Raw genomic sequence first — 26,587 nt, 5'->3', positions numbered from 1 at the left:
CCCAGATTTATCTCAGGACTCTTTGTGGGATCCCCTCGGGTTGAAAACCTCTGCTCATCAAACTTTAAACATTATAAATATTCGTTATATATACATATTATAAATATTGGATTTGTTGCAGAGCTGTGGAAACAAGACAGAGGTGTGCGCTTCACTGATGACGTGTCGGTGCCTGAGAGGATAAAGATATAAGCCAAGTTCACCTACATCCTCTATTATAACCCAGATAAAAAGGTAAAACCGTGATTTATTGATAGTTTAAAAAATCGGCAAACTAGATGTTGTAGTCTTGACAGTTTAATCTACAGTAGTCGTTTCAATTTTTATGAATTAAGCGTCAATATTTGAGTGAGTTGTTGAGAGTCTTACTTTTTTACGATCTTTGTTGCGGACTGAAATGGGCGGAGTGTAGCGGAGGCATATTAATCAAGATGGCCACCTTCACCGAAAGGTAAGACAAAGCAAGCAATTTCCGCTATTTTATCGTCAATTTATCATTTGTTTGATCTGTTATCGGTACGCAGGGAGTCTGAGATCATCGCTGCGGGCGCTCACTCATTTAACGTGACAGCAAACGCACCGTTTCGGGTTTTAACGGCCGGCTTTTAACGGTCAATCCTCCCTCAATTGAATTAACGGCTTGACAGGCAGTTAGCAAGGTTAGCTCGACATCCCGCTCCAAAGAGGTCATTAACTAGAGATACAATCAGGCGTTAGTGAGTCTGTAACAGCTCGATGCTTCACTTTGATCAAATGATTTATATGTGCTCATTTTTTATTGTGTTTCTCCAGAAATCCGACTGCATGTTAGCCATCCCTCGCTAGCCGTTACGTTAGCTAATGCTGCCTCTTGGCTTCATTTCAAACACCTCACATCTACCGGCTTTGACAGTGAGTAGGTTGTACAGGCTGGGAATGAGTATCTACATGTAGGCTCAGGGTCAAACTTGATAAACGGGATTCTGAATGCTGTTATAAGTGTTAATATATTCACGCTGTGTGAGCTACTGCAGTAGCAGCAGGATGAGGAAACGGGAAATTGGGTTTTTGTAAGCTGCCTGTGACATTTTCTGTCGCTGCCTCTCACTCGAGGTCTCATCTTACTACCACAAAGAGATCAAAGTCCGGATGTGTGTTTGGTGTACTTACTGTGGCTTTACTAAGGTCCTCTTGGGTAATTACTTGGACATTGCTCTACCAAATGTGCGTGAATGAATCGGAGTGGTGACTGTTAGTATCCTAAAAGGACGGGTTCACAATTTTTCTAGTCTCTCAGGTACTCAAGTGAACATTGAAACAGGTTTTTCCTGCCGTAATTATTCGTCCTTTTCATATTTGCCATTAGAAATCCCATCATAATGCAGTTACAATGTAATAGCAGTGCCTGAAAGGTTATCCCAGTCATTTAGAATTATGTGTGAAAGAGGCTTAAGTGATGGGGGACAAAATCCACAAGTCTCCTTCTGTGCAAAAATGTTTTAAGCTTATCTGAAGCTAATATGAAGCCTCAGTCCAAATTAGTCAGATCAAGTAGATATCTTTTAACGTTACAGTCTTTTTAGTGCCAAAGTCCCTCTTTTTGTTACTACGTTTCCACTGCAGCTCAACTTGGAAAAAACTGTGTGAGGGAATTTTATGCTAAAAATATTAAATGTGGCAGATATCCACTTGATATGAGTAACTTAGACTGCTGAAGCCTCAGATAAGCTTCTTTCGAATTTCTTCTCGATTTTGAAATGCATTTTTTTCACAAAATGACTGTTTGGACACACTGTGGATTTTGTCCCCCATCACTTACATTGAAAACATATTTGGTAAAACAGTGAATCTATCCTTTTAACCATCTGAAATTTAGGGTGTCTCCTTGATTTCCTTTGTAGGATGGCACCTGTCCTGGTGTTCTGGCTGGCTATGTGTCTCAGTGGGACGTGGGCTGTGGACAGGGGCAACTTCAAAACTTGTGACCAGAGTGCCTTCTGCAAGTGAGTGGAAAGATAGAAAAAATAATATTTACTTGCTTCAAGTGAGTGTATTGCCCTTTCCCAATGAAGAGCACGAGGTTACTGATTTATCAAAATGTCCACTCTTGTGATTAAATTTTAAACAGGCGTCAGCGAGCACTGAAGCCTGGTGAGTCTCCCTATCGAGCCCTGCTGGAGACCATGGAGCTGACCAACACCAGACTCACCCTGCAGCTCATCAATGACAACAACAAGGTATACCACACACAGGATCAGGTCACAAATGAGGCATAAATGAATACTATTTAACATCACAGAGCTTCCTCATTAAGTCTTAGTCACCAGCTTTCAACTACAAATGGTATCAAAACTGAATGCATGACCCGAAGAGGCAATTTATGCAAGGTGATAGAGAAGCAAGAGAAGGTAGAGTTTGTGAGAAAGTAGTGAAACTCCTCCGTACGCCTCTCCTGTATCCCCTTCCCTTCCTTTCAACCCTCTCTCTCTGCCTCTCTATTTGGCTCTCAGGTGCGTCTGCTGCTCGAGCTCTACCGTCTCCAGGGAAACATAACTAGGGTGAAGATTAACGAGCTGAAGCCGTTGAAGCCTCGCTATGAGGTCCCAGACGTGCTCATCAGGGAGCCACCAACTGAGCCGTAAGTCTCCCGGGGGTGTTAACTGACTGAGGTGTTGGGTGGGTTGGAGGTTTTGACATGTGGGTGACAGGAGTAGTGACATTAGAGACAAACTGAAAAAGCAAAACTAACATACTTTTAGTGTATAGTCCTGCTAGTGTCAAGGCAGTTTTATTTATATATTCCAGAATCACAAATTTGTGCTACGTCCTCTATTAAGATAGGAGGAAAACTCCCTAAAAAGGGAGGAACTTCAGGAGGAGCAACAGTGAAGGGATCCCTCTTCCAGGATGGACGGACAGATTTCCATCAGATGTTGTGTATGTAAAGCAGACAGTGTAGCAGTGACAATATGGAGAAAGAGAGTGACAATATAGACCTATTTCAAAGAAGAGATTTTGACATATACCAGAAGGCTTAAATAATAAAATTAACTATGGCTGAATTTAATTTGGCTGCTTCAGTTTCAGGGTCCTGGTATTGTGCGTGCTAGCTCACTGTCACACGGTGATGACTTACTGGACTACTTGAATAGACCAGAGCCATCGTTAATGTCATTAGTAACACTTGAGCTTTTCCTGCTATGACAAGTCAAAATGTCTGCTTTGTAAAAGGCCTGTAAGTGAGCAAGAGTATAAATGAAAGGGACTTACAGGCAAATTTGAAAGAGGTAACTTTTATAATTTATTTTTTAATGAAAAAAATATATATCATGATATAAAATATTAAAGTATATAGTTATTTTTATTTAGTAAAAAAGGAAGCAAAAACATCATGTTCAACTGTAGGCTGAGATACGTACCCACAGTGTTGAGTTGATAGTAAAGTTGGCAGGCATGTGGACAATAAATCTAAAATTTAGGGCTGCAACTAAAAATTATTTTCATTATCAGTTAATATGCAGATTGTTTTGTCTACAGAAGGACAGAAAATAGTGAAAAAATCATCACAATTTCCCAGAGTCAAAGGAAACGAAAGAGTCAACCCTTAGTTTGGCTTCATTAGGGTTTAATCAGAGGAAACTAGCATTTACAAATTCTGAGTAGATAATGAACCATTTATAAAAAAACGCTTCTAATTGACTTCTTCACTTTTTTGTCTTCTCTAAACCAAATCTTCTCTTCACGTTCACCTTCTCTCCTCTTCCTCTCTGTGCCGCAGCTTGTCTCTCCTGTCTCAGGACGAGAACGGGGTGGTGCTGTCCCTGGGGGCGGAGTCCCAGAGGGTCATTGTCAGCGCCCGGCCCTTCCGATTGGACATCATGGAGGGGCACGATGTGGTGATGTCGCTGAACTCTCGTGGCCTCCTGGCCTTTGAGCACCTGAGGATGCGCAAGGACACGTGAGAAACCACGCATGCACACACACATTGCCAAATACCAGCCCTCCCTTTTTGCTCTTCACTCAGTGGATGATTTCTATTTTTGTTCCCATGAAATTGTTTGTTTTTTGAGTATTGTCTCTGACTCGTTGTTCTGTCCTCTTCTCCCTATCATCCTAGTTTCTCCTATAAAGTAACTAGCACAGTGGCTAGCGTGTGGGATAATATCAAGAGGGTATTCTCTAGGTAAAGACCCTTAAGATTTGTAAGTGTGTATTCTGTTCCTTGTGCTAATGCTGCCAATAGTGATATAAACTTAGGGTCTCCCATTACACCAAAGTCAGTACGTGCTCTCCAATAAATGTGAGTGAGAGTGAGAGGGGTGTGGCTGAGTGTGTGCATGTCTGTGACTGATTCAATCCAGAATTAAGGGGTAATTTCAGCCCTGACTCTTATTATCTTCACATTAAAAAGAATCACTGAAACAATCATAGAAACGTAGGATGTTGATTTTTTTCATCTTATTTCATGAAACAAAGAATAAACCATCGTGATCATGAAACAGCACATGAAGGATATAGGCTCTGCTTTTCATTTCAGTGTCTGATAACTAAATCACACACCTAGAGTGCCACTCCGGCAGATCTAACACTGAAAACTGCATGACCGACTGGGTTTCTTGACTGATTATGTTGTCTGAATTATTATTTGTCATGCTTGCTCAGTTAGGACGAGAGCTAACTGCGATAGCTGGCAAAAAAACTGCCAGAGCCAGATGTGCTCCAGTTGGGAACGCAGAGCGACGCTTTTCTGTCTTGCACACACACATAGTCTGTTTCCCACCATATAGTCTGTGTCTTATTTTCAAGTTAACCCAGCAGCAACATCTCTCTTTGTGGTTATGCTTCAGTTCGTATTTTAGTTTTAGGTATAAGAATTCCTTAAAACTGGAAGAGTTCAGTTTTTCTCTTGAGCTCTAAGAAGCTTTAAAAACAAACTTTGGACATCAGTGTCTCTTGCATGTGCACTACTGCAGATCATGCACCTCCACAGCTGTGTGTGGCGACCAAAGGTCTGTAGCAGTTCCAGGCTTGTGTGAGGGGGGGGGGGTCTGTGGTGCAGCGCCATGGCCTCGATCATACCCTGTTATATTGTTGATCCACCTGGGTACTAGTTGGTTCTGTTAGGAGCCTTGTGGGTGTTACATGCTGCAACCTCTAGAGATCCTGTCCCATAATGCCTTGCTCGAAATAGCCACAAGGTAGGGAGTTGCTCAGTCCCCTTTGTCATTAGTTAGGTCATGTCAAACCTAGTAGTGTACTTGTTAGTTGTCAGTGTTGAGTCAGGAGGCAATCACCAACCTCCCTGTTTGTATGTCCTCCTCCTTTTATTATAGTTTAATTATACCTCCATATACTTATCTTTATTCATCACTCGACAGATTGACTTTGTCGAAGTGACACATTTCTCTTTTTTGCCACATCCCCTCCCTCACTCCTCCCTCCCTCTCTTTGTGCCACGCAGCAGTCAGGCAGACCCAGAGGCCGAGAAGAAAGAGGAGGCTGATCCGGCTAACCAGGCCGAGGTACTACACACTAAAATACACATTTTCTATCCCTCTTCTTCCTTCTTTTTTAAAATTTTTTATTTTTAACAATAATTTCTGCACTGTATTTCAGCCTAGATCTCCTTTTTCATTATGTTACTGCTCTTTTTGTTTGCCTGCCAGGCAGCCAAAGAAGAGGAAGAGAAAGTGGAAGATGGGATGTGGGAGGAAACATTTAAATCGCACACAGACAGCAAACCTAATGGTAAATCCTCTAGCTTTTTCCCTGCCGTTCCCCTTAAAGTGCTTATATATTTCAGTCACAGCTAATTTTAGCTCCAACACTTATCAGAATATCTGCATGTGGTTGCGAGCGGGGTGTTGACGTCATTGCAGAAATAAGATGCAAAGTCTTGCATGTAAGTGGTGACAAGATGTTTTTTTTAGATTAACTGAATGACTAATGTAGAAACCTCATTGCGTAAAAATTCCTTCATCCATTTGACTTTCTGTTTACTTTCCCTCCTCTAACTGATTATTGGTTGTTCTCACCCCACAGGTCCATCTGCTGTCAGTTTAGACTTTTCATTGCCGGGTGTGGAGCACGTCTACGGCATCCCAGAACACGCAGACACCCTTAGACTCAAAACAACAGAGTGAGTAGCAACAAGAAGTCACGTTTCACATACAAAATGGATTTGAATTCACATGGAGTCCTGGAACATTGTGGTACGTGCACGATTGTCAGTGTAGTCTTCACTGCATTGGATAAAGCCTGTGTCCGTGTTTTTGTGTTTCAGTAATGGAGATCCGTATCGGCTCTATAACCTGGATGTGTTCCAGTATGAGCTGTATAACCCTATGGCCCTTTACGGCGCCGTCCCAGTTATGTTAGCCCACAACGCCCAGCGGACCACAGGCATCTTCTGGCTCAATGCTGCTGAGACCTGGGTGGACATCAGCTCCAACACAGCTGGAAAGGTATGTAGCAGTAGCTGAGAGTCTTTACCTGCATTTTTAACTGCAGAAACCAGATTCCAGTTTTAATTTTTGATTTGAGAATCACAGACGGGTTAAACAGGTCATGTTCAGTCCTTCACTCACTCATTTCTCTCTGTCTAGACCGTGTTTGGGAAAATGCTGGATTATGTGCAGGGCTCCAGTGAGACGCCACAGACAGACGTTCGTTGGATCTCTGAGAGCGGCATCATTGACGTCTTCATTATGCTCGGACCAAGACCCAAAGACGTCTTCTCCCAGTATGCCTCCCTTACAGGTAAGAAGATGGATGATTGGCTATTCACATGAACTCTTAACACCTTCTTTCTCATGAAATACACAGTTTTTGTCAGCTTTTCATGGGCAATGAGCTAATAGTGCTAAACAAATAAAATAAGCACTAATTGACACTAATACTGAAGACATTTTGACACTTCTTTTTTTAAGTTAAATCAATCGTTTAATTATGTTTAGTTTACAGATTCAAGAACCGTGACACATAATGAAAAGACATAATTAATTCATTAATTGAATACTTGCTCAGCCACTTAAATCAAATTTAATTAATTATGAACAGAATTGAATTTACAGAAGATCTCCAATGAATTAAACTCTGAAGCATTGGCTCAGCGTTCTTAACGAGTCTGTCACCAGAATATTTCACCCTTATCCCCCAAAGATAAATGTTACTGGAACTTAACATCCAGCTGTTTTCCTCACACTGAATATTGTTTTGTTCTTTAGGCACCCAGGCCTTCCCTCCCTTGTCCGCCCTGGCCTACCACCAGTGTCGGTGGAACTACAATGACCAGGAAGACGTGCAGTCGGTGGACGCGGGCTTTGACAAGCACGACATCCCCTATGACTTCATCTGGCTTGATATCGAGCACACAGATGGGAAGCGCTACTTCACCTGGGATCCACACAAGTTTGCCACACCCAAGGAAATGCTGCAGGGTCTCCAGGACAAGAAACGCAAGGTACAGATACAAGACAAGTCAGGATCTTCATTGTGTTCTTGCCAGAAGTTGTCCAGTGTTTTGTTTTATTTCTTTTTCTGCTTTCACTCTCAACCGCTCTGAAATCTCAGAAAAGTAAATAACCTGCAGGCACCTTTTTGGAAAAAGTGTGTCTTTCTTTGATTTTCAGTGAGATTTTTTTTTGTATCTTGTATAATAGATGGTGGCCATTGTGGATCCTCATATCAAAGTGGACACCAACTACAAGATCCACACTGAAATCCAATCTCGAGGTTTCTATATAAAGAATAAAGATGGTGGAGACTACGAGGGCTGGTGCTGGCCTGGTAAGAGACTGATAAGACATGATGAGACAGATAATATGTTTATACACTGATTATGACTCTTTTTAAGGTGCTGAGACCCGAAACCCTCATTATTATAACTGCTCTGCACTGTTTGTCTCATGTTCCTTTCTGTCCTTTCTCTGTTTTTTCTTCTCGGGACAAATGATATCCTTCAGGCAGCGCCGGCTATCCAGACTTCACCCGTGCAGACATGAGGGCCTGGTGGGCCAGCATGTTCGCCTACGATCAGTACGAGGTGAGTCCCACGGCCACTTCTTAACTTGTCTCTTTGCTTTACTAATCTGTAATTACATGTGTAAATGGTAGACTGACAGAAACTGAAAGAAAAATGAAAACGCTGTATGTCAGTCGATGCTCTGTGCTGGTTCTCTATAAGAAAGCACCATGTTCTAACATTAGATTGTACTCAAGACTCCTGTTATAATCACTGACTGATCAACCAATGAGCTACTCAGCATGGGAAACAATTACATCAGTTAAAATCATTTCTCAGTCCAGGCATTTAAAATGGACTTTATAGACTATCATGTCTCTAACTCCTCTCTGTCCACTCTTTAGGGTTCCATGGAGAACTTGTACACTTGGAACGACATGAATGAGCCGTCGGTCTTCAACGGGCCAGAGGTCACCATGCACAAGGATGCCATGCACGGAGCCTGGGAGCACCGTGACGTGCACAACATGTATGGCTTCTATGTGGTGAGTGAACACAGATTGGAAAAAAAAGTGTTAAATATTTCTGGAATTACTGAATCGTTTTATATTTTATTCTCTTCACTCAGATTCAGTCGTTGAGTTTTCATGCGTGATTGTAACTTCTGTCCCGTGTGGGTCACCTGTAGTTGATGCGCGACAATGGAAATGATTTAATTTCAGTAGAAAATGTTGTTATCACACAGACATCAGTAGAAGACAAAAATCAATGCATTAGAAAAGCAAAGTGATAAAAGGCAATTACAATTTGGAAATGGAGGACGTTTTTAACACTGTTTAAAATACTTTCCTCCTCCTGTAAGTTTTACTGCCATTTTCTAGCAGCAGGAAGGTAGTGCAGAACACTGTGATTTAAATGATAAAAATGAATCTTCGTGATATGATTGTAGAATTTATACCTTACTATATTTGTAATGCATGTGCACCATTTTCTGGTTCAATAAAAGTGGTTTTAAAAAGAACGTAGCTGAGTAAAAGGGCTCCCTAGTAGCATTTGAAATTGTGTGTTTTTGTCGTCTCCTCCATTAACTGTCGTACGTGATCTGCAGCAAATGGCCACAGCGGAGGGTTTGATCCAGAGGTCGGGAGGAGTTGAGCGACCATTTGTCTTGACCAGGGCCTTCTTCGCTGGGTCACAGCGCTATGGTGAGCTATTTACTGCCCTCACTTTCCACTCTTACCTGCTACCTGGGTTTACTGTATTAAAACACCAGCTCCAACTACACTCTACAATGTGTCCAGATTGCAGCCATAAAAGTCACGTTTGATATAAAGGTCCCACACTCAATATGTAAATCTTAGACATGTGCACTCACATTGTGGTCACTGTTGATGATAACCTGCCCTATGTTTTGAAAACTGGTGCCATAAATAATTAAAATAATTTTAAAAAATACACTAAATGTACTATTTATCAGTACTTTTAATGAAACTAAATTAAAGCTTAGTGTAATTCAGAAGGAATTGCACCAAAACCTAGAAACATAATTAATGATTTAGTTTCTATCACTTGTGGGCTGTGTGCAGATCTGGAAGTCTTTTATGTTTAAGTGAATAACTCTTGAGTATTTTAACTGTATGTTTGTGTCTCCAGGTGCTGTGTGGACCGGAGATAATGCTGCTGAGTGGGACCATCTTAAGATCTCTATCCCCATGTGTCTGAGCCTGGGTCTGGTTGGAATCTCTTTCTGTGGTGGTGAGTATTATCAGGCTTTACAGTCTGCTGTTACTCTGCTAGTTTATCTCTAAAAATATCAACTTGCTTGAAGAACAAAATATTAAGCGATTTCTGAAATGTTTTTGTAAGAATTGTTCAAAATCACAAACTGACAACAAAGACTTGACAATAATTATACCATGTTGAGCTAGAAAAAGTTCAACTAATGTTTGCGTGAATTAAGTGAAGCAACCTACAGAATGGAAAGTAATTCTGAATGATTCTGTCTTTATTAATTACTACTCTATCTATTTTATAAGCAAGTACAGAAGTAGAAAGTAGTTTAGAGTATGGATATTGTACCGACACGCGATGGCTCCAGGCTTGATGAAATACAACCATAAAAAAACCTGTGAAACAGAAGTGGAACAGAAACCAGCAACATTGTTACAGGAGATTTAACTATATAAATAATATTTGGGAGGAACTGAATATGTAAATGTCTGTTAACAGTAAAAAGTTAACTTCATCATATCTGGACTGTTCCGATATGTTCAACCTTGAACAAATGTTGTAGATCTCTTTATTTTGACAAAGATTTTGATTTAACTATAATAAATACTACGCTTCATATTCGCCACATATTGAAATTCACCTGCCACAGAGTCACAGATAACTGACTGCATCTCTGTTAATATCAGTCTTAAAATAATGTGACTTGAACATAGATCGCCCCCAGAGTGTTTGATAATGTTGTTGTGGAAACCTGCTCTGATAAAAACTGCAAGAGGTGTTACCATGGTGATGTGACAGTTTCCTGGATAAGTTAGCAGCAGTTCTGCTAGCTGTAGGTCTTACATACAGTTCAGAGGATGAAGCGGTGCTCATATTTTATGACCAGATGTGTTTGTCATTGCACCAAGTGAAGTTGCTTTAGTGTAATAAAAACACTAAAATAAACTTTTCAGTGAAAACAGTTGGATGTAATTCACTGACAACATCCATAAACTCTAAAAACAGGAGATCTCAAGAGGTTTAGGCTCTGAACAGCACCGACGTGACTAACTCTTTCCTCGTTTGTCTCACAGCTGATGTGGGCGGCTTCTTCAAGTCTCCGAGCACGGAGCTGCTGGTGCGTTGGTACCAGACAGGAGCGTACCAGCCGTTCTTCAGGGCCCACGCCCACCTGGACACACCCCGCCGCGAGCCCTGGCTGTTTGGTCCAGAGAACACGGCGCTGATCCGTGAAGCGGTGCGCCAGCGCTACACCCTCCTGCCCTACTGGTACCTGCAGTTCTACCACACAAAACGCACTGGGGAGCCCGTCATGAGGTGAGGACACTGCAGGGAAGAATTGTTTTGAGTTACAAAAGCACCAAAAACAGTATGATTTGATTTTTCTAATGAGAGATAAATCTATCAAATCCAGATATCAATCAAGATCAATTTACAATTCACTTTTTAAAGTAGTTCCACATGAGCAAACTATTTCTGTTAGTAATAATGACTCAATTATGCCTTTGCCAGCAATTCCCAAGAGATTTGCTCATTTGTTTTTTTATAAACAAAGTAATGACTTAAACTCAGTATTAACATATTTTTTAAATGAAATTACTGTGGAAAGCTGCCACACTCGTCCCTGACTAGATGCTCTACAGATTAATTCTGACAGAGTGTGAATACCGGTGTATTCATATTTCTGTGTACTCGCACATTTCCTCCTTGCACTACAGAAAAATTTATATTATAAAGAGAAGTGGAAACATTTCATATTCTGAATCAATAATGAATAATATCCCAGAACACAAAAATACATGATGTAGTTAGTTTGAATTTTTTGCCAATTTCATATACTTTATATTACATCAGTACAATCTAGTATTGGATCATGTCATATCCGAACCTACAGTATGAAAATATCGTTAATTCTTAGATATTACTCTGCTCATGTGTTTATTTCTGTTTCAGACCACTGTGGGTTGAGTATCCTCAGGATCCTGCTACTTTTGCTCTGGACGACGAATTCTTGATCGGTGAGAAACAAAACGCCAAAATTGTTTTCCTCCACTTAGTTTGACCAAATCCATGAAGTAGGCTGATTTTTAATTGCAGTAAAAAAAAAAAAACTTTTTAAAAAAACAAAAGTCCTTGATGGTCAAAGTTGACTCCAATTATTGAGCAAATTAAATATGATAGCCTCAAACATTAAAACTGGGCTTTTTTGTTGGATAAACCCTTAAAATCAGTGACATAAGGGAAGATGATCAGTCCCCCTGATATCTCTTACTTTTCTGCAGGGAGAGACTTGTTGGTGCATCCAGTTACTGAGGAGGGAGCCAGAGGAGTCACCGCCTACCTGCCTGGAAAAGACGAGGTGAGACAGAGAGAGAGAGAGAGGATTTAACACCTCCACATTTTTCTTTTTGACATCTTTTGGCTCAACGTCAGTGTAGAATTTGAATGGTTTAAATGGCTTTTTATCAGATGTGGTGTCAGTAAGGTGACTGCAGATTCTGCTGTTCTCAAAACTGACGAAACCTTCTCTTAACCTTTTTGTGTGTGTGTGTGTGTGTGTGTCCTTTAGGTCTGGTTTGACGTCCACACCTTCCAGAAGCACAACGGAGCCCAGAACCTTTACATCCCTGTGACCATGAGCTCTGTAAGACACACAAAGATGCGCAAAGACAGAACCTCACTTGCGTAGATTAAAATGCATTTATTTAATTTTCACAATGTTCTGTAACTTCATGTCTCTGGTTTTAATATGGAGCCTTCTGCTTTGTTGTCAGATCCCTGTTTTCCAGCGTGGTGGCTCCATTATTCCCAGGAAGCTTCGGGTTCGCAGGTCCTCCACCTGCATGGAGCAGGATCCCTACACTTTATATGTGGCTCTTAATCCTCAGGTAACTCAAATCATAATCTGCTGCTATTTTCACACATTTCATGCTGAGTTGCTTTGTCGTACTCATCAGGTCTGACCTTTTTCTCTGACAGAGAACCGCTGAGGGCGAGCTCTACATAGACGATGGCCACACCTTCAACTTCGAAAAGAACGAGTTCATTCATAGGAGGCTGTCCTTCGCCAACAACGTCCTCTCTTCTGTGTATGTAATGATTATTCCTGAAGTCTCAGTTCAACCTGCATCATTTAAAGTAAAAATCCATCCTCAATAAACTCTTAAATATAATTTCACTTCATACATTTATTGCTCTACAAAAGGAATTTCCTTTTGCAGTAAAGCAGCATAGAAATAAACACAATTAGACATTTTGAAGACATTAAAGTGATGGTACTATACATGTAATGCATTATACAAGAAAATATTAGTGATAAAGCACTAAGTTCTGCAGGTAACCACTTATGATTCACAATTTTTGGCACTTATATTAAATCAATGTCTCTGTCTTGGTCCACAGTAACCTCGCTCCAGACGCCCAGTTTTCTACCAGCTCTTGGGTTGAACGCATTGTTATACTGGGAGCTAGTAAGCCCAGCAAGGTTACTCTCAAGACTGCTGGTGAGTGCTCAATGTCTCTCGCATAATTCTCATGTGTGGATTCATTTAAAGCTGCATTAATCAATATTTTATGTTAACAATGTATCAACGAATACTGAGATTTATCACCTGACTCTGCAGAGGATCATTCAGTTCACAGTTCTGGTTCACATTGTGCTGCAGGCAGACGTTTTCAGCACAAAGCTATGATGAATCAAGTGTGAAATACCTGCTCAGCACCAAACAGCAGACAGAATTAACTACTAGCTGGTGAACATATTTCCTTTTTGAAGTTGGTATAAAGCGAAATGGAGCTAAAAGGAGAGTGAATATTAGACTTACATGCATCCAGGTGGACAGAAACTGTTTGCTCACACGTGCATTTTTGTGGGATCATATGTTTAAATAATTCATAAGGAGACAAATTATGGTTGATTTCTACGTTATAAGAGTTGCTGTCAAAATTCACTTCCTCAGATTATAATATTGTATGTTTTGACCTTTGAGCCCAAAGACTGTTTATAGACAACCATTTATTTATTTATTTATTTATTGGTGGCATTTTTGCCTTTATTGGGCAGTGAGGAGGCAGACAGGAAACAATGGGGGACAGAGAGATGGTTGTAACATGCAACAAAGGTCCCTGGCTGGAATCGAACCAGGGACGTTGCAATTATGTGACATGCGCGGTAACCATTCAATTAAAGAAGTGCTGAAGTCTTGTAGAAAATGTCAGTGAAAAGGTTTGCTGTGGTCATAACGCTGGTAACTGAGCGCAGAGGCTTTTGACTTGTTTCTTGGAGGAGCGTTAATGAAAATGCTTATTTCGGATTGAATTCACATACGTTTTTTTTTTTTTCCTCTAAATCTGCCGTTGTAACTTTCTTTCTGTAACATGTTTTTGTTTTTTTTAATCCTTTTTGCAGATGGTCATGAGAGCCAGCTGGAGTTTGACTTTGACGCCTCCATGTCTGTTTTGACGCTGCGTAAGCCCGGCATGAACGCAGGGGCTGACTGGACCGTGACGCTTCAGTAACCACGAAAGGCGGGAGAGGAGGCGCGGGATGAGAAAATGACTGAACTGGACTGAACAGGAGGCGAGAGAGGAGGGAACAGACACAAGGCGCTGATACCCAAGACTAACTAAAGCAAGACAACAGGACACCCACCATGGAGACTAAAGGACATAAACACATCAGATTCACACGGCTGTCCTCTCTAAATACACACACTCATGTAGACCTGTTAGTTGAACTGAGCCACATAACGTCTCCGCCATGTCCCTCTTGTGTTCAGTAACGATGCAACAAAAAGGGTCACTGCTAGATAGAATCTGATGTTTGTTTGTTTTTCAGTTAGATAACTGAACCATTCAAATCATGTCATTGTAATGAATCTTTGGGGTTAAGAAAAGAAATATGCGGGCACTTTTTTTTTTTGTGTTTTTAATCGTCCACTCGTTGTCCATCCAGTCCGCCTCAGAAGAAAGATCACTGTGGTGGGTTGTTATTGTTTAAAATGAAGGCTGACATTCAAAGCACATGCTCCACCTGCTGGTGATTCCCTCTACCTGTTTCTGACTTTTTAAAAAAACTGATTCCTTCCCTCTTTCTTTTCTTTTTTTTTTTTTTTTTTTTTTTTTTTAAGCCGAGCTCTTAAATCAGCTACTTATCTTCTTTCCTCGTGACACATTTCATACAATCTGATATGTAGCTCCACACTAATCTTTCATTCTCTTTATTTCTTCACATTTTGACCCATCAGGAAAACGATTTTTCTTGCTGCCTCCCGGCCAGTTCATTCCTCTTCAGCTTCTCCCTGAACTCATCAGTGATGAATTCGTGTGCATGGAATTGATTGATTTATCATCGCTTCACTTTTGAGCGTGATCGGCCTGCTGCACAGAGAGGCGATTTTTCAGTTGAACAAGATACTACTTTTGGCGATGGGAATCTTTCAGGGGACTGAACCACTGACGTGTGTGGATCATCCTGTTGACGTGCTTTCTTTGTTTTATCAAGTTCTTTTTTTTTTTTTTTCCTCCCAACGTTGTTTACTAGATAATTTTTAATGCACTTGAAGAAGAGTGAGAACTTACAAGTTGTTTAGATTTTCATGTGTTGCTAGATATCGGGGCAGTCCAGGATTTCCAGTGTGTCATTTGGGTTTAAAGGTGTTTCACTTGCAGATATCTCTTAATATACTTTTGATTTACATAAGAATTCATCCTAAATGTACACTGAACAGTTATAAATATTCAAATGATCCTCTGGAGATGCTGGATTGTGTCCTGTCTAGTCAAATCATTGGACCTTTTTTTTAGGGGGTTTGTTCTATTTGTTTCGTCTCCTTAATTGTTTTTATGATCATAAATGTACATGTTGCTGCAATTTTGTCTGGGATGGCTCGAGTTGGCAGAAACGGAAGTGAAGGAACAGACTTCAGCTGTCGATCAAAGTTGTCAAATGTACTAAAAGATGAGACCAAGTGAAAATAAAGTTGACCAAAAGTAAGATGAGTGTTTGGTTTTGACTTAATTGAACTAAAATGTGCCCCACTACTAATCTGTGTAGTGAGATGTCAGTTTTTTCTTGATACATTGGATTGATATTAGTTTGAGTTGAAAATGAACGTTTCTGAATATATAAATATTATCATTTATTTTAAGAACAGACCATGACAGAAAATGAGGGGGATAGGACATACACTTGCATGAAATTTAAGTGAATGAACTGTAAGATCAACACCCGACCCACACAGGCACTAACTGAAGCCAACTCTGCTGAAATTACCCCAGCTAATGAAGTGATGTGTAAAAGAATATAACTTTCAAAAGGTCATCGTTGAGTTTTAATGATAGTTGACAACAGGTTGCACATGTCTGTCTTTTAACTAAAATCTTTCAAGATTTCACATGCTGATCTGTTAATTGAGCCTAAGTTAGACTGTAGGAACCCAATTTCCCCCCAAAATATAAGAATAAATGTTTTAACTGTGATATCCAGGAGTTATTGTGTCTCACTAAATTTGAACATTAGTTTTATGATTCACAAAACTCAATCACAATCAGTCTTGACTGCAGTTTTTCAACAAATAAAGAGAACAGAAATATGGTATCATCTTATCAATTAACTGGAGTCTCTTGTCACACAGGAAGGAAAGAGATGCAGACAATTAGATGTGGACAAACACAAATTATATGACTTGATATCTTTCTTATTAAGAGGATGACAACATCAGTGTTCATGGACATGATTTGATATTGGAAATGATTTAAAAGTTAGAATCTGACTGTGTGTTACTGTAATATATGAAGACACAAATAATGTTTTCAAATTTGAGAACAAGAAAGTACTTAAAAAGTACTTTGAATTTGCAGGAATCTTTCCAGAATTAAGACATTCAAAGTCAAAACAAACTAGTCTCTGTTTCTAAATGATCAGTTAGTACAGATCAAATCACAAAATGTTTCTAAGAAAACATGCTTGATGTGTTTTTAAAAAAATTACCCTTTAACAACACTTCAGGGCCGTATAACGTACCAAACTGAAACAGGTAAACCATTACAGAAAAAATATTGAATTTATTTTTATTTTATTCCCTCCGATATCATCATATTGGGAGATTTTGTTCAATAATGACACAAATTGGACATGAAATGAATAACAGACCAATAATATACATAAGAAACTAAAATGAGCAAAAGGAGCTGCATAAATTAATAAACAGTAAAAAATAAATAAATAAATAAATAAATAAAAAATAGATATATATCAAGCCAGATCTTTCAGAGGCATAAATAATAAATAAATAAATAAATAAATAAATAAATAAATAAATAATAATAATAATAATAATAATAATAATAATAATAATAATAATAATAATAATAATAATATCGTGGTATTATAATATATAAACAATATGATAAAATGTAATAATAATAATAATAATAATAATAATAATAATGATAATAATAATAATAATAATAATTGCTTTGATATTTTACACTTCAGAGCTTTTTTATGGCCGTGACGTCAAGACGTGCGTTGATGACGTCGCCAAGACGTTCACCATCATGGCGGCGGAAGGCTGTGAGGAGATGAGCGGCAACGGGGAGCTGGAAGAGTCTTCAGGTAGTTTCATGGAAATATTTATTGAGATTACAGAGCAGAGTTAGGTGTTGTTTGACAGATAGGAGCAGGCACCGGTTTCTCCTGCGGCCTCCTGTGATAAACTCTCTGTTCGGAGCCGGTTTTCAGTGCAGGCATGACGAGCTAAGCTAACTTAGGCTAACGTGATTTCAACTGCACGCACCGCGAAGCCGCTCCGTGTCCGATCAACTTAACTTCAACTGATGTTTATTAGAGAGGATGACGGCTGCTCATCACCCTCCCGGCACAGATCGGTCGAGTTATGTCCTCAACAAGCGCAAGTTATTAGAGCCAAAGGAGGACAGACGTGTGTAAACTCAGCACGCTGAGCTCTGTATGAATGAAACGTGACTGTGAGGTGTTATTAGGAAGAAGAGCCGGGCATGATGACAGTTTCTGTTTTGTTGACTGTGTTGTTCATGTGGCTAACTGTCGTGTTCAGCTGCACAGCTGGTTTGACTGCTAAGAGTCATCTTTAAAGAGCGTTAATAGCTTTAATAATAACCAGTCACACCACTCTTCTATGTTACTGAAAGCAGGTGTTTGTCATGCATGGTTGTTGTTGTTGTTGTTGTTCACCTGAAGGCCTTTTTCCACGAGAAGTTTCAGGAAGAGGAGCAACTAGACAGTTAATGAATTACATCACATTAAAGGACAGGTTCACAATTTGTCAAGTCTGTCTTAAAACATATATATTTTCTATTACTTAATTTTGTGTATATTTGACTGTTATGCACCACAACACCAAGGTGAATTCCTTATATGTGCAAACCCATTTGTCAATAAACCTGATTCTAATTATGCTAAAAAGACTGTAAATGTGTCGGATATCCACTTGATATGATTAACTCAGACTGCTGAAGCTTCATATAAGCTTCAGATAAACTGATAAAGTATTTTTGCACCAAACAAGGACTGTGGATTTTGGCCTCCATCACTCACATTGACAGCACATTTGAAGCCAGAATGATCAGGAGGAATGATTACAGCGAGGAAAACCTCTGTCAGTGTTTATTTGGACACCTGACTGTTGGTTTAAGACAGGAATGAAAAATTGTGAACCTGTCCTTTAAAGATATGGCAGATGCCTCAGTCCAAAGTGACTTACAAGTGCATCCAATTTACATAAGAAGTATAGTAAGATGTCATAGAAAATTGTAAAGAACACCCATCCCAAACAAACTATTGATTTGTGTGTGTTTGGTTATTTTTCCACCACACCTCATAAACCAAGAAACAAGAGGGAGGAGTAGTGAAAGAAGTAATTAAGTCTGAGATGTAGGAAGTAATCATGCAGGAAGTTTGCAGCATCACAGAAAATTCAGGAATTTGAAGTCATTGTTTTGATCTTAGTTATTATTAATGTGAAATAAATAATTTTTTATGTTAAAAATATTATCTATATTATTATTCATTTATTATATATGTATAAAAATGTCATATGAGAGTTTTGTGCTTTCATTCGGCCAGTCAGTCATTATGAATACTGAAAACCTTTGTGACCCATCAGCTTCAAAAAAGACTTTTTTCAGGATGATGTTTGTGATTGTTTTAATTAGTGTGTCTGTAAACGTGTATGATGATTTTCATGTGAATGAACCGTCTTATTGTGATCCTGTGTATATGTTCTATGTATATATGACCTGCTTTCAGGTCTCTCTTGCTAAAGAGATCTTGATCTTAATGAGATTTCCTGTATAACTAACGAGGATTGTCAGGCCACTCTGGTAGAAATATATTCCAAAGGGAGAGTAAAGGAGAGATTTCCTGTATAAAGTCCTTCAGTTACAGTATGTTAACAGAGATTGTCTGATCCATTGACTTGTAATCTACTCCCTCTGTAGCGATGGAGGCTGCTGAAGTCCCAGCACCGCCTCCGATTGAGATGGCTGAGATGTCAGAAGAGAACGGCAGCGCCGCCATAGCCACTGAGGCCCCTCTGGACCCCGACCCTGCTCCCTTCTCTCTGCCTCCGGCTACAGAGGATGAGGAGGGGGAACTACCTACAGATTTTGAGCGTCTGTGGAAGGCTGCACACGACAATCCTCAAGACTTCACCAGCTGGACAGATCTTTTACAATACTGCGAACAAGAGGTGTGTTGTTGTTGTTTTGAGGGGGCAGACAGAGTTTGATAGGACAGGCGCTCTTTTCTCCTCAAACTTGGAAATACTGTCTTGTAGCAGCCCCAAGAGGCCACAAAACCTGTTAGATCAGGAAGCTTGCTGTAGCCTCATGTGATGTCATTTTTCTCTCATCTGCCCAGGGTCACATCACAGCATCACGCAGAGCACTGGTGGCCTTCCTCGCCCGCTACCCGCTCTGCTACGGCTACTGGAAGAAATTTGCTGACTTGGAGCGCCGCGCTGGATACAACAACAAAGCAGAGGAGGTAAAACAGGAGAGATTTCTCAATTCTGTGTTTGAACTAATGACTTTTCATTACTGCATCATTAAAACAGTGTTAATTCACTGCTTTTCTAAAAGATACCAATGAATTTGTAATGTAATTAAACTGTAATTGTAAAAAAATATGATATTCAAAGTAATTGTAATTTTACTTTATTTATTTATTTGCACTAACTAACACATAAACGAATATTCTTATTGTAGAAAAATAATGATTTGTTTTGCACAAAAGGTCATTCATATTATAAAAACACACTTTTAACTACATTTACTCAGCTATACATGAACTCAAAGTGAACAAACACTTGTGCAGGAGAGGTAAGAAGCTAAAAGCTTATACAAAGACTTCTCCTTAAAACTTACAATACAAACAAATGTAATGTAAATAAAAATTTATTTATTAGTTTACAATTAATTATTGTTATGCCAAATATGTCTTAGAGTAACATGACAAAGTAGTTGCTGGTTAACAAAGTAATCAGGTGCACAGATTTAAACACTAGGTCATATGTGTTTTATAATTTTAGCTCTATTAAGGATGTTTTTCACTTGTTTTAATGGACTCAAGTTGACTGATCAGGTGTTCTGTGTTAGGTGTGTGTTCAGGGCCTCCAGGCGATCCCTTTGAGTGTAGATCTGTGGATCCACTACATCAATCTGCTGCTGGGAACGCTGGACATGAACCTGCCTGAGTCGCCCGCACGGATTCGCAGGTAGCCAAAACATTTACACACATACACAACAGAGACTTTTAGCTCTTATGGATCTAGAAGTTGTTGTAATGTGCTGCAAGGGGACATAAGCTGTTGATTGTGTCGGCTGTTTTCTTGTTTCACTGATCTCCAACTTCAACCCTCAGTGTGTTTGAGGACGCGGTGGCAGCAGCAGGTCTGGACTTCCACTCAGACCGGCTCTGGGATCTGTACGTTGAGTGGGAGAAGGAGCAGGGGAACATGAAGAACGCTACCACCGTCCTGGACAGAGTCCTCAAAGTCCCCACCCAGATGTACAACACCCACTACGACAAGTAAGACCCAACACACACCGATGAGTAGTTCTCAATCTAAATGTCAAAATATTAACGTAAAAGCATAATTATCTGTAATGGGAATTGTTCTTCTCTCATTCATCTTTCGTTACGTCTCACCACTTCCTCCTCCTGACCTCCGTCAGGTTCAAGGCCCACCTGAGCAGCCATGAACCCAAAGAAGTGCTTTCCCTGGAGGAGTACGAGGAGCTGAGGACGTTGTGCCGTCAGAGCCAGAAGGCGGAGCGCGCTGAACAGGCCCAGGAGGAGGAGGCAGAGAGGCCGCCTGGGGAGGAAGAACCCGCCACACCCGAGGGAACAGACACAGTTAGTAACACTCGACTGCCTCACACTCAACCCTGGAAGAGGAGTTTTAAAAATGAATGAATTAAAAATACATAAATTAAGCAAATAGTTTAATAAGTGATAATCGTTCTGTTCTTTTTGTGTGTAGGAGGAACTGATGCAGAAGATTAGAGATCAGGTGTTGGTTAACAGGGACAAAGTTTACCAGGATAACGAAGGAGAAGTCCGCAAGAGATGGCACTTTGAAGATGCTGTGAGTTCCTTTGTTTTCTTCTGTCTTCTAACCTCCTTTTTCAAATTAATTTTTTTATTTCTCTCATCCTCTTGCACTTTCTCTCCACCTCTGTCATTCACTCAGTCAAGGCATGATGACAAAGTGATTTTCAGGGCAATTTGTTCTGAATTGAAGGCAGGAAATTGTTACGTATTTTTGCTGATATGATATTTGAGTTGAGTTGTGGATTGTCTGATACCAAAATGATACTTAATGTACTCTGAGGAACATAAACTTGTTTTTATAACGAACCTTCTTTCGGTCGGCAAAAGAAGCCAAACTCAAATGTTAAATGTTGTCTAAAACAAGGAGCTGTACAAGAACTTTGCCTAAATACAAAAACACTCCATAATAAAAAAAAGCATTGTGATTAAATATATGGACCTTTCTGAAAAACAAAACCCAAAGTCTTAATATTTCTGCCTTTGTGCTGAAGTCCAAAAAATAGTATTAATGCTTAATGTTCTTTCTAGTTAAATAAAGTTTCTTTTTTCAGTCTTACAGCAAACTATTAATAATTGTACTTTTGTTTATCTTGTAAATATCCTGTTGTCTTTTTTTATTTACATTTTTTAAAATACATGTTACACACTTTCATCACTTGTTACCTTAGAAACACATTTGATCTCTTTTTCTCTGCCCTGTAGATCAAACGTCCGTACTTTCATGTCAAGCCGCTCGATCGTGTCCAGCTGCGTGCCTGGCACTCCTACCTGGACTGGGAGATCGCTCAGCTGAACAAGGACACCAAAGACCCCAACCAAGGTGACAACATGATGAAGATGTCGTCCCCTTTGTCTCTGTGGTTTTATGGATTTGAGCCTTAAGCATAACTTTTGGCACCGTTGTCTCTCAGTAGATCCGAGCCAGGCAGCCACCGAGGGGTCAGAGGTAACGGCCCAACCTCAGGAAAGATCAGAGGAGGCTGTGGTTGCCCATGACGACCACAGGGTTCGCATCCTCTTTGAGCGCTGTCTGATCGCCTGTGCTCTGTATGAGGAGTTCTGGACCAGGGTAAGAATGTGAACTATGTGTGTGTTCCTGTGTTTTAATGTCTCTCGTGCCTCATCCTTGAGAAACAGATTAAAAAGAGAAGCGTGTGTGTGTTTACATGATCTCTGCCTCACGTGTGCTTGTGTATGTGTGTGTGTTGCTCAGTACATTCATTACTTGGAGCCGCAGAGTGTTGACGAGGCTCGAGCTGTATACAAACGGGCCTGTGAGATCCACCTGATGTACAAACCCAACATCCACATGCAGTGGGCCACCTTCGAGGAGAGGCACGGTACGAGAAAACCCGAACACAGACGGCTTTATTTACTTTTAACATATATACATGCAGATCTTTGAAAGATTAAAATGACTGTTATATTTAAATAAATGAATACAATATTAAACTAATTTCAGTGTTATGCGTTCCAGTACGATACCAAAACGGCAGCCTCAAAACTTACTACAGAATTGAGTCAACACGGGTCCTTCAGTGAAACTATTATAGATGCTTGTATTTGGCTTTTTGTAGTCAGCACACTCATATTAACTCCTTCATCTTCTCCATCAGGTGACTTAACCGAGGCCCGGCGAGTGCTGGAGGCCCTGGAGAAAAGCCTGCCTGGGCTGGCAGTGGTTCGGCTCCGCAGGGCTGCTTTGGAAAGACGGGCGGGCCAGCTGGACCAATCAGAGGCCTTGCTGCAGGAGGCGGTGGCAGAATCCAAAGAGAAGCCCACGTTACACGCTTTCTACTCCATCAAGCTCGCTCGCCTGCTGCTGAAGCTGGGCAGGAACCCCAGCAGAGCACGCAGAGTTTTGCAGGAGGCGCTGGAAATCAGTCCGGTGAGCCACGTCACAGTCAGACACCCGGGTTAGCCTTTACTAGGACTACACAAGTTAATCATCAGCCATCATTCACTGGCTACATCAGGCATGCTAGCGGACACAAAAACAACATATTTCTGCCAAAAACACATCACGAGTTTCAAAATGTCGTTAACTAATAATTTGATTATTGGAATAATCTAATTGGAAACATTTTTGTCTTTCCATGTGATGTTCTAACTCCTGTTACCTAACCTTCCTCCCTCAGGATAATGATAAACTGCACCTAAACCTGTTGGAGCTGGAGGTGTCGGGGGAGCCCTGGGCCTCGGCTGAGGCGGTGCAGGAGTGTGTGACTCGAGCCCTGGCAGCTCCCCTCGCCCCGCACACCAAGATCCTCTTCTCCCAGAGGGGCCTGCAGTACGCCGAGGACTACAGCAACTCTATCCAGAGGTCAGAGTTCAACATGAGCAGCGTGTTTGTTTAGGGACAGAAGGTCCTTTTTTGAAGACATTTGACCTGAATGTTGCTTTTTTTATTGTCTCCGTTGTCTGTAGTGTGCTGTCTGTCTATGAAGAGCACCAGAAACTGCTGAATGAGCTGGGCGGAACAAAGAGAGGAGCAGAAAATGGGTAAGAGAGGAAAGAAAAGGAGGACTGACTCAACTTTTCTCTTGACCTATCAGAAGTTGTAGGATTTTATGCACATTTTAACCAAAAGATTGTGAACATAGTATGAGTTACAGATAGTGTTTGGTTTGATCATGTAGTGTCAGATTGGACTGATATCAGGTGAGTAAATTGTCCGGATTTGTTGTCCTACAAGTAAAACTGAGTCCTTTCAACCCACATTTAGATTCAATAAAATACTTTAAAATTCTAATTCATAATACAGTTTATTAAACATGAATCCACACAGAATTTAATCTTTTCAGCTTTTTAAAATAGTGATATTTGCTGCACATTTGTGATATTTTTAATTTCTAGGTTTTGTTGAATAAGATTTTAAGTTTGTACATCTTTCCAATGTGAATATCATTGTGCATCTTTCTGTATTAATGGGCAATTCTTTTGTGCATGATATAAAGACAGCTTTTTATGTAATTATTAAGCTCTCAAATCTAATTTCCTCAAACCAAACAAATAAGTCCGCTCTGTGTTAACCAACTGTGTGACATCATTTCCCTTCTTTACTTATTAAATTTGTGACACTAATTCTTAAGGATTAAGTGTCCTTTCCTTGATATTGGTGCACAAGATGATTATCTCTCCCAACTCTTTAAAAGTTTGAATGTAAAACTGACATTTTTTGCAGCGTACATCAGAGATTTGGCTTTATTTTGACAGAAATGCAGTAATATTGATGACTATACTCGTGTCATATCAAGGTTGAATATCGGCGGACTTTAAGTCGGCTTGTTGTTGATCCGCTGTTTGTTTTACAGGGACGAGGACCCAGAGAAGCTGAGCAAAAGTGACGACGGCTCTGCTGTTGCCGTGTCTGCACAAGTCCCTCCCACCATGCCGCACGTCCCCATCACCACGCCTCCTCCTCCAGTGATGGGCACCGACATGAGCGCCCAGACCGGCTACGGCGGATACAGCAACTGGTACCAGGTACGATAATAACAGAGAGGAATCAGAAAAAAACATTCAAAATATCATATCTATCATATCTACTTCATTACTTCTTGTTTGTCAGTGCAGTGTTTTCTTCTGCTTTTATCCAGCAACCACAATACGGCAGTTACAACTACCAGAACACCTGGAACTACAACCAGGGCTACTATCCACCCAGCTAAAGAGGGCAACAGGAACTGTGACACCAAACGGCCACAGGAAAGCAGTTTGACCCAGGAAGACTTCTCAGCCGAACAACAAACTGAACCACCCAGTCCTGCCACAGTCTGGTCCTGTGGGCTCTGCTGAAATACATATCCCAGCATCCTTTCCTCTCCGTCCTTCCTCTTGAGTTACCTCACTGTCCTGGATTTGTGAAAAACACAAGAGCTGGAGTTCAGCTCTCGTTACATGTCCTGTCATTTCAGTGTCGATTCTGGGGAACAGGCGGAAAGATGACGAAAGGAAACGGTGATTTGATTTCAGTACATCAGTGTCTCTTCCTCAGTTTGACTCCTCTCTCTCCGTTTTAATCAGAACTATTTTTGTATTTGTTTGCAAGCCAGCCCCTTTGCTTGTGTTATGAAGTCATCCAATTCATCCAACTTTACAGGTGATGTAAGATTGACATTTTGTACCATTCCACAAAGTAGGCTATTTGTTGTTTTTTCTAATGTACATAAAGGTGTTTTATAGTGTGTCACAACAGAGCTCCTCTGTGTCATGTGTCTCTATTTGCATCTTAATCGTTAAACTCAAACTTTCAGCCTGTTGGACGGGAAAAAAAAAAGGTTTGTCTCCTCCACATCTACAGCAGTGGAGAGAGATTAGTGTCCTCTCAACACCGCTGCAGCAGGAATACAACAGAAGTGAATCTTATTTGCACTAAATCAACGAGCAGTAGATTGATAGTGCTCACATGAGTTGTGCAAACACTCACAAATGTTCTTACAAGATCAAATAGCAATAGTCCACTTGTGTCCACACAAACTTTTCAGTTGAAGAAAATTTGTCAGTGCTCGCCCTACTTAAACTTCACGAATGTTTGACTCTGGCTGGTAGTGCCATTAAGGACTTTTAGAAATGTAATAAAGTAGCAATGAGTAGAGACAGTTCCTTCCTTTGTTTCACCCATTTAGTACAATAATCAGACTGTTCAGGTTAAGACTAGATGCTTGTTAACAGTGTTTGGCCTATTCCAATTATTTATAATTCAATAAGATGCCTGAAATCAACATGTCACATTACTTTGGGAAAAGTCCATCATGAGAATTCAGTTTAATATATTAAGTCAGTCTTAATAAACCCCCCTCTTGACATCAATCCCCTCCATTTGACCAACACTAATACTGAGATAATGGCCACTGCAGCCTGAACAAGAGCCGCCATGCAAAATACCATAATCTTGTTATGTGAGCTCTTGGCATTCGTCCCGGTATTGGTAGTTTTCTGTGCTGATTCGATCTGTTAAATGACAAGGTTATATGTTATATATATTTTATATTTCTCTTATAGTCAACAAATCCCATGAACAGGCCAAAGCGAACAATGTTTACAATCTGTTTCTCCGTATTTATGACTTCACTCTCCTGTCTGTCACTCAGCCACAAGCCAATTTATTCCTACTGAAGACTCAAATCTTTACAATTTATATATATATAAGTAATTTCCTTAAACAGCTGGGCACTGTGTTTTTTAGTAAACAGGAGTAAACAATGTAATTTTGGGGACCATTTTCAGCCACAGATTTGGTGTTCGAGGGATTGACTAAAATTGCTCATGTTCATTGTAATGAAGGAAAACATCACCCAGTGCAATGCTGTGGCTTA

The 26,587-nt window shown here is 40.2% G+C and overlaps 2 protein-coding genes across 7 annotated transcripts; both read left to right on the top strand.

Annotated features, from left to right (window-relative positions):
• Positions 1-350: 350 nt before the first annotated feature.
• ganabb (glucosidase II alpha subunit b) lies at positions 351-15,668 on the top strand. Of its 5 annotated transcripts, none has more exons than XM_067599460.1 (25): positions 351-451; positions 1,881-1,982; positions 2,108-2,216; positions 2,490-2,617; positions 3,758-3,937; positions 4,097-4,162; positions 5,444-5,501; positions 5,646-5,727; positions 6,022-6,118; positions 6,263-6,443; positions 6,585-6,738; positions 7,206-7,441; positions 7,641-7,767; positions 7,944-8,023; positions 8,347-8,487; positions 9,051-9,147; positions 9,596-9,697; positions 10,747-10,990; positions 11,627-11,691; positions 11,956-12,032; positions 12,243-12,317; positions 12,448-12,561; positions 12,653-12,762; positions 13,076-13,176; positions 14,082-15,668. In XM_067599460.1, the coding sequence occupies exons 1-25, from the start codon at positions 432-434 to the stop codon at positions 14,189-14,191; spliced, it is 2,856 nt and encodes a 951-aa protein (XP_067455561.1). In that variant the 5' UTR covers positions 351-431; the 3' UTR covers positions 14,192-15,668. The 5 variants fall into 5 exon arrangements, with proteins under 5 accessions (XP_067455561.1, XP_067455560.1, XP_067455564.1 ...); XM_067599459.1 differs by having other exon boundaries at positions 5,441-5,501; XM_067599461.1 differs by lacking the exon at positions 351-451 and adding an exon at positions 483-659 and having other exon boundaries at positions 5,441-5,501.
• A 1,541-nt stretch (positions 15,669-17,209) lies between these two features.
• On the top strand, positions 17,210-25,468 carry si:ch211-114c17.1 (pre-mRNA-processing factor 39). Of its 2 annotated transcripts, none has more exons than XM_067599457.1 (15): positions 17,210-17,291; positions 19,154-19,404; positions 19,575-19,700; positions 20,312-20,430; positions 20,577-20,744; positions 20,891-21,071; positions 21,199-21,303; positions 21,972-22,089; positions 22,184-22,338; positions 22,483-22,609; positions 22,886-23,157; positions 23,408-23,592; positions 23,697-23,771; positions 24,584-24,755; positions 24,869-25,468. In XM_067599457.1, exons 1-15 carry the CDS (start codon positions 17,234-17,236, stop codon positions 24,938-24,940), a joined length of 2,184 nt encoding a protein of 727 aa, XP_067455558.1. In that variant the 5' UTR covers positions 17,210-17,233; the 3' UTR covers positions 24,941-25,468. The 2 variants fall into 2 exon arrangements, with proteins under 2 accessions (XP_067455558.1, XP_067455557.1); XM_067599456.1 differs by having other exon boundaries at positions 22,181-22,338.
• Positions 25,469-26,587: the final 1,119 nt, after the last annotated feature.

Source organism: Thunnus thynnus, chromosome 9 (genome assembly GCF_963924715.1).
Source record: "Thunnus thynnus chromosome 9, fThuThy2.1, whole genome shotgun sequence".
Taxonomy (NCBI): domain Eukaryota; kingdom Metazoa; phylum Chordata; class Actinopteri; order Scombriformes; family Scombridae; genus Thunnus; species Thunnus thynnus.
The sequence above is the reverse complement of the archived record's forward strand: the minus strand, read 5'-3'. Positions and strand labels throughout refer to the sequence as shown.

Excerpts from the sequence above, each read along its gene's own strand:
- ganabb (XM_067599459.1), top strand. The coding sequence starts at position 432 with ATGGCCACCTTCACCGAAAG. Across the intron at positions 2,618-3,757 it reads AGGGAGCCACCAACTGAGCC|CTTGTCTCTCCTGTCTCAGG; the intron begins GTAAGTCTCCCG and ends TCTGTGCCGCAG. Across the intron at positions 3,938-4,096 it reads CTGAGGATGCGCAAGGACAC|TTTCTCCTATAAAGTAACTA; the intron begins GTGAGAAACCAC and ends CTATCATCCTAG.
- si:ch211-114c17.1 (XM_067599456.1), top strand. The coding sequence starts at position 17,234 with ATGGCGGCGGAAGGCTGTGAGGAGATGAGCGGCAACGGGGAGCTGGAA. Across the intron at positions 20,431-20,576 it reads TCGCCCGCACGGATTCGCAG|TGTGTTTGAGGACGCGGTGG; the intron begins GTAGCCAAAACA and ends TTCAACCCTCAG. Across the intron at positions 20,745-20,890 it reads TACAACACCCACTACGACAA|GTTCAAGGCCCACCTGAGCA; the intron begins GTAAGACCCAAC and ends GACCTCCGTCAG.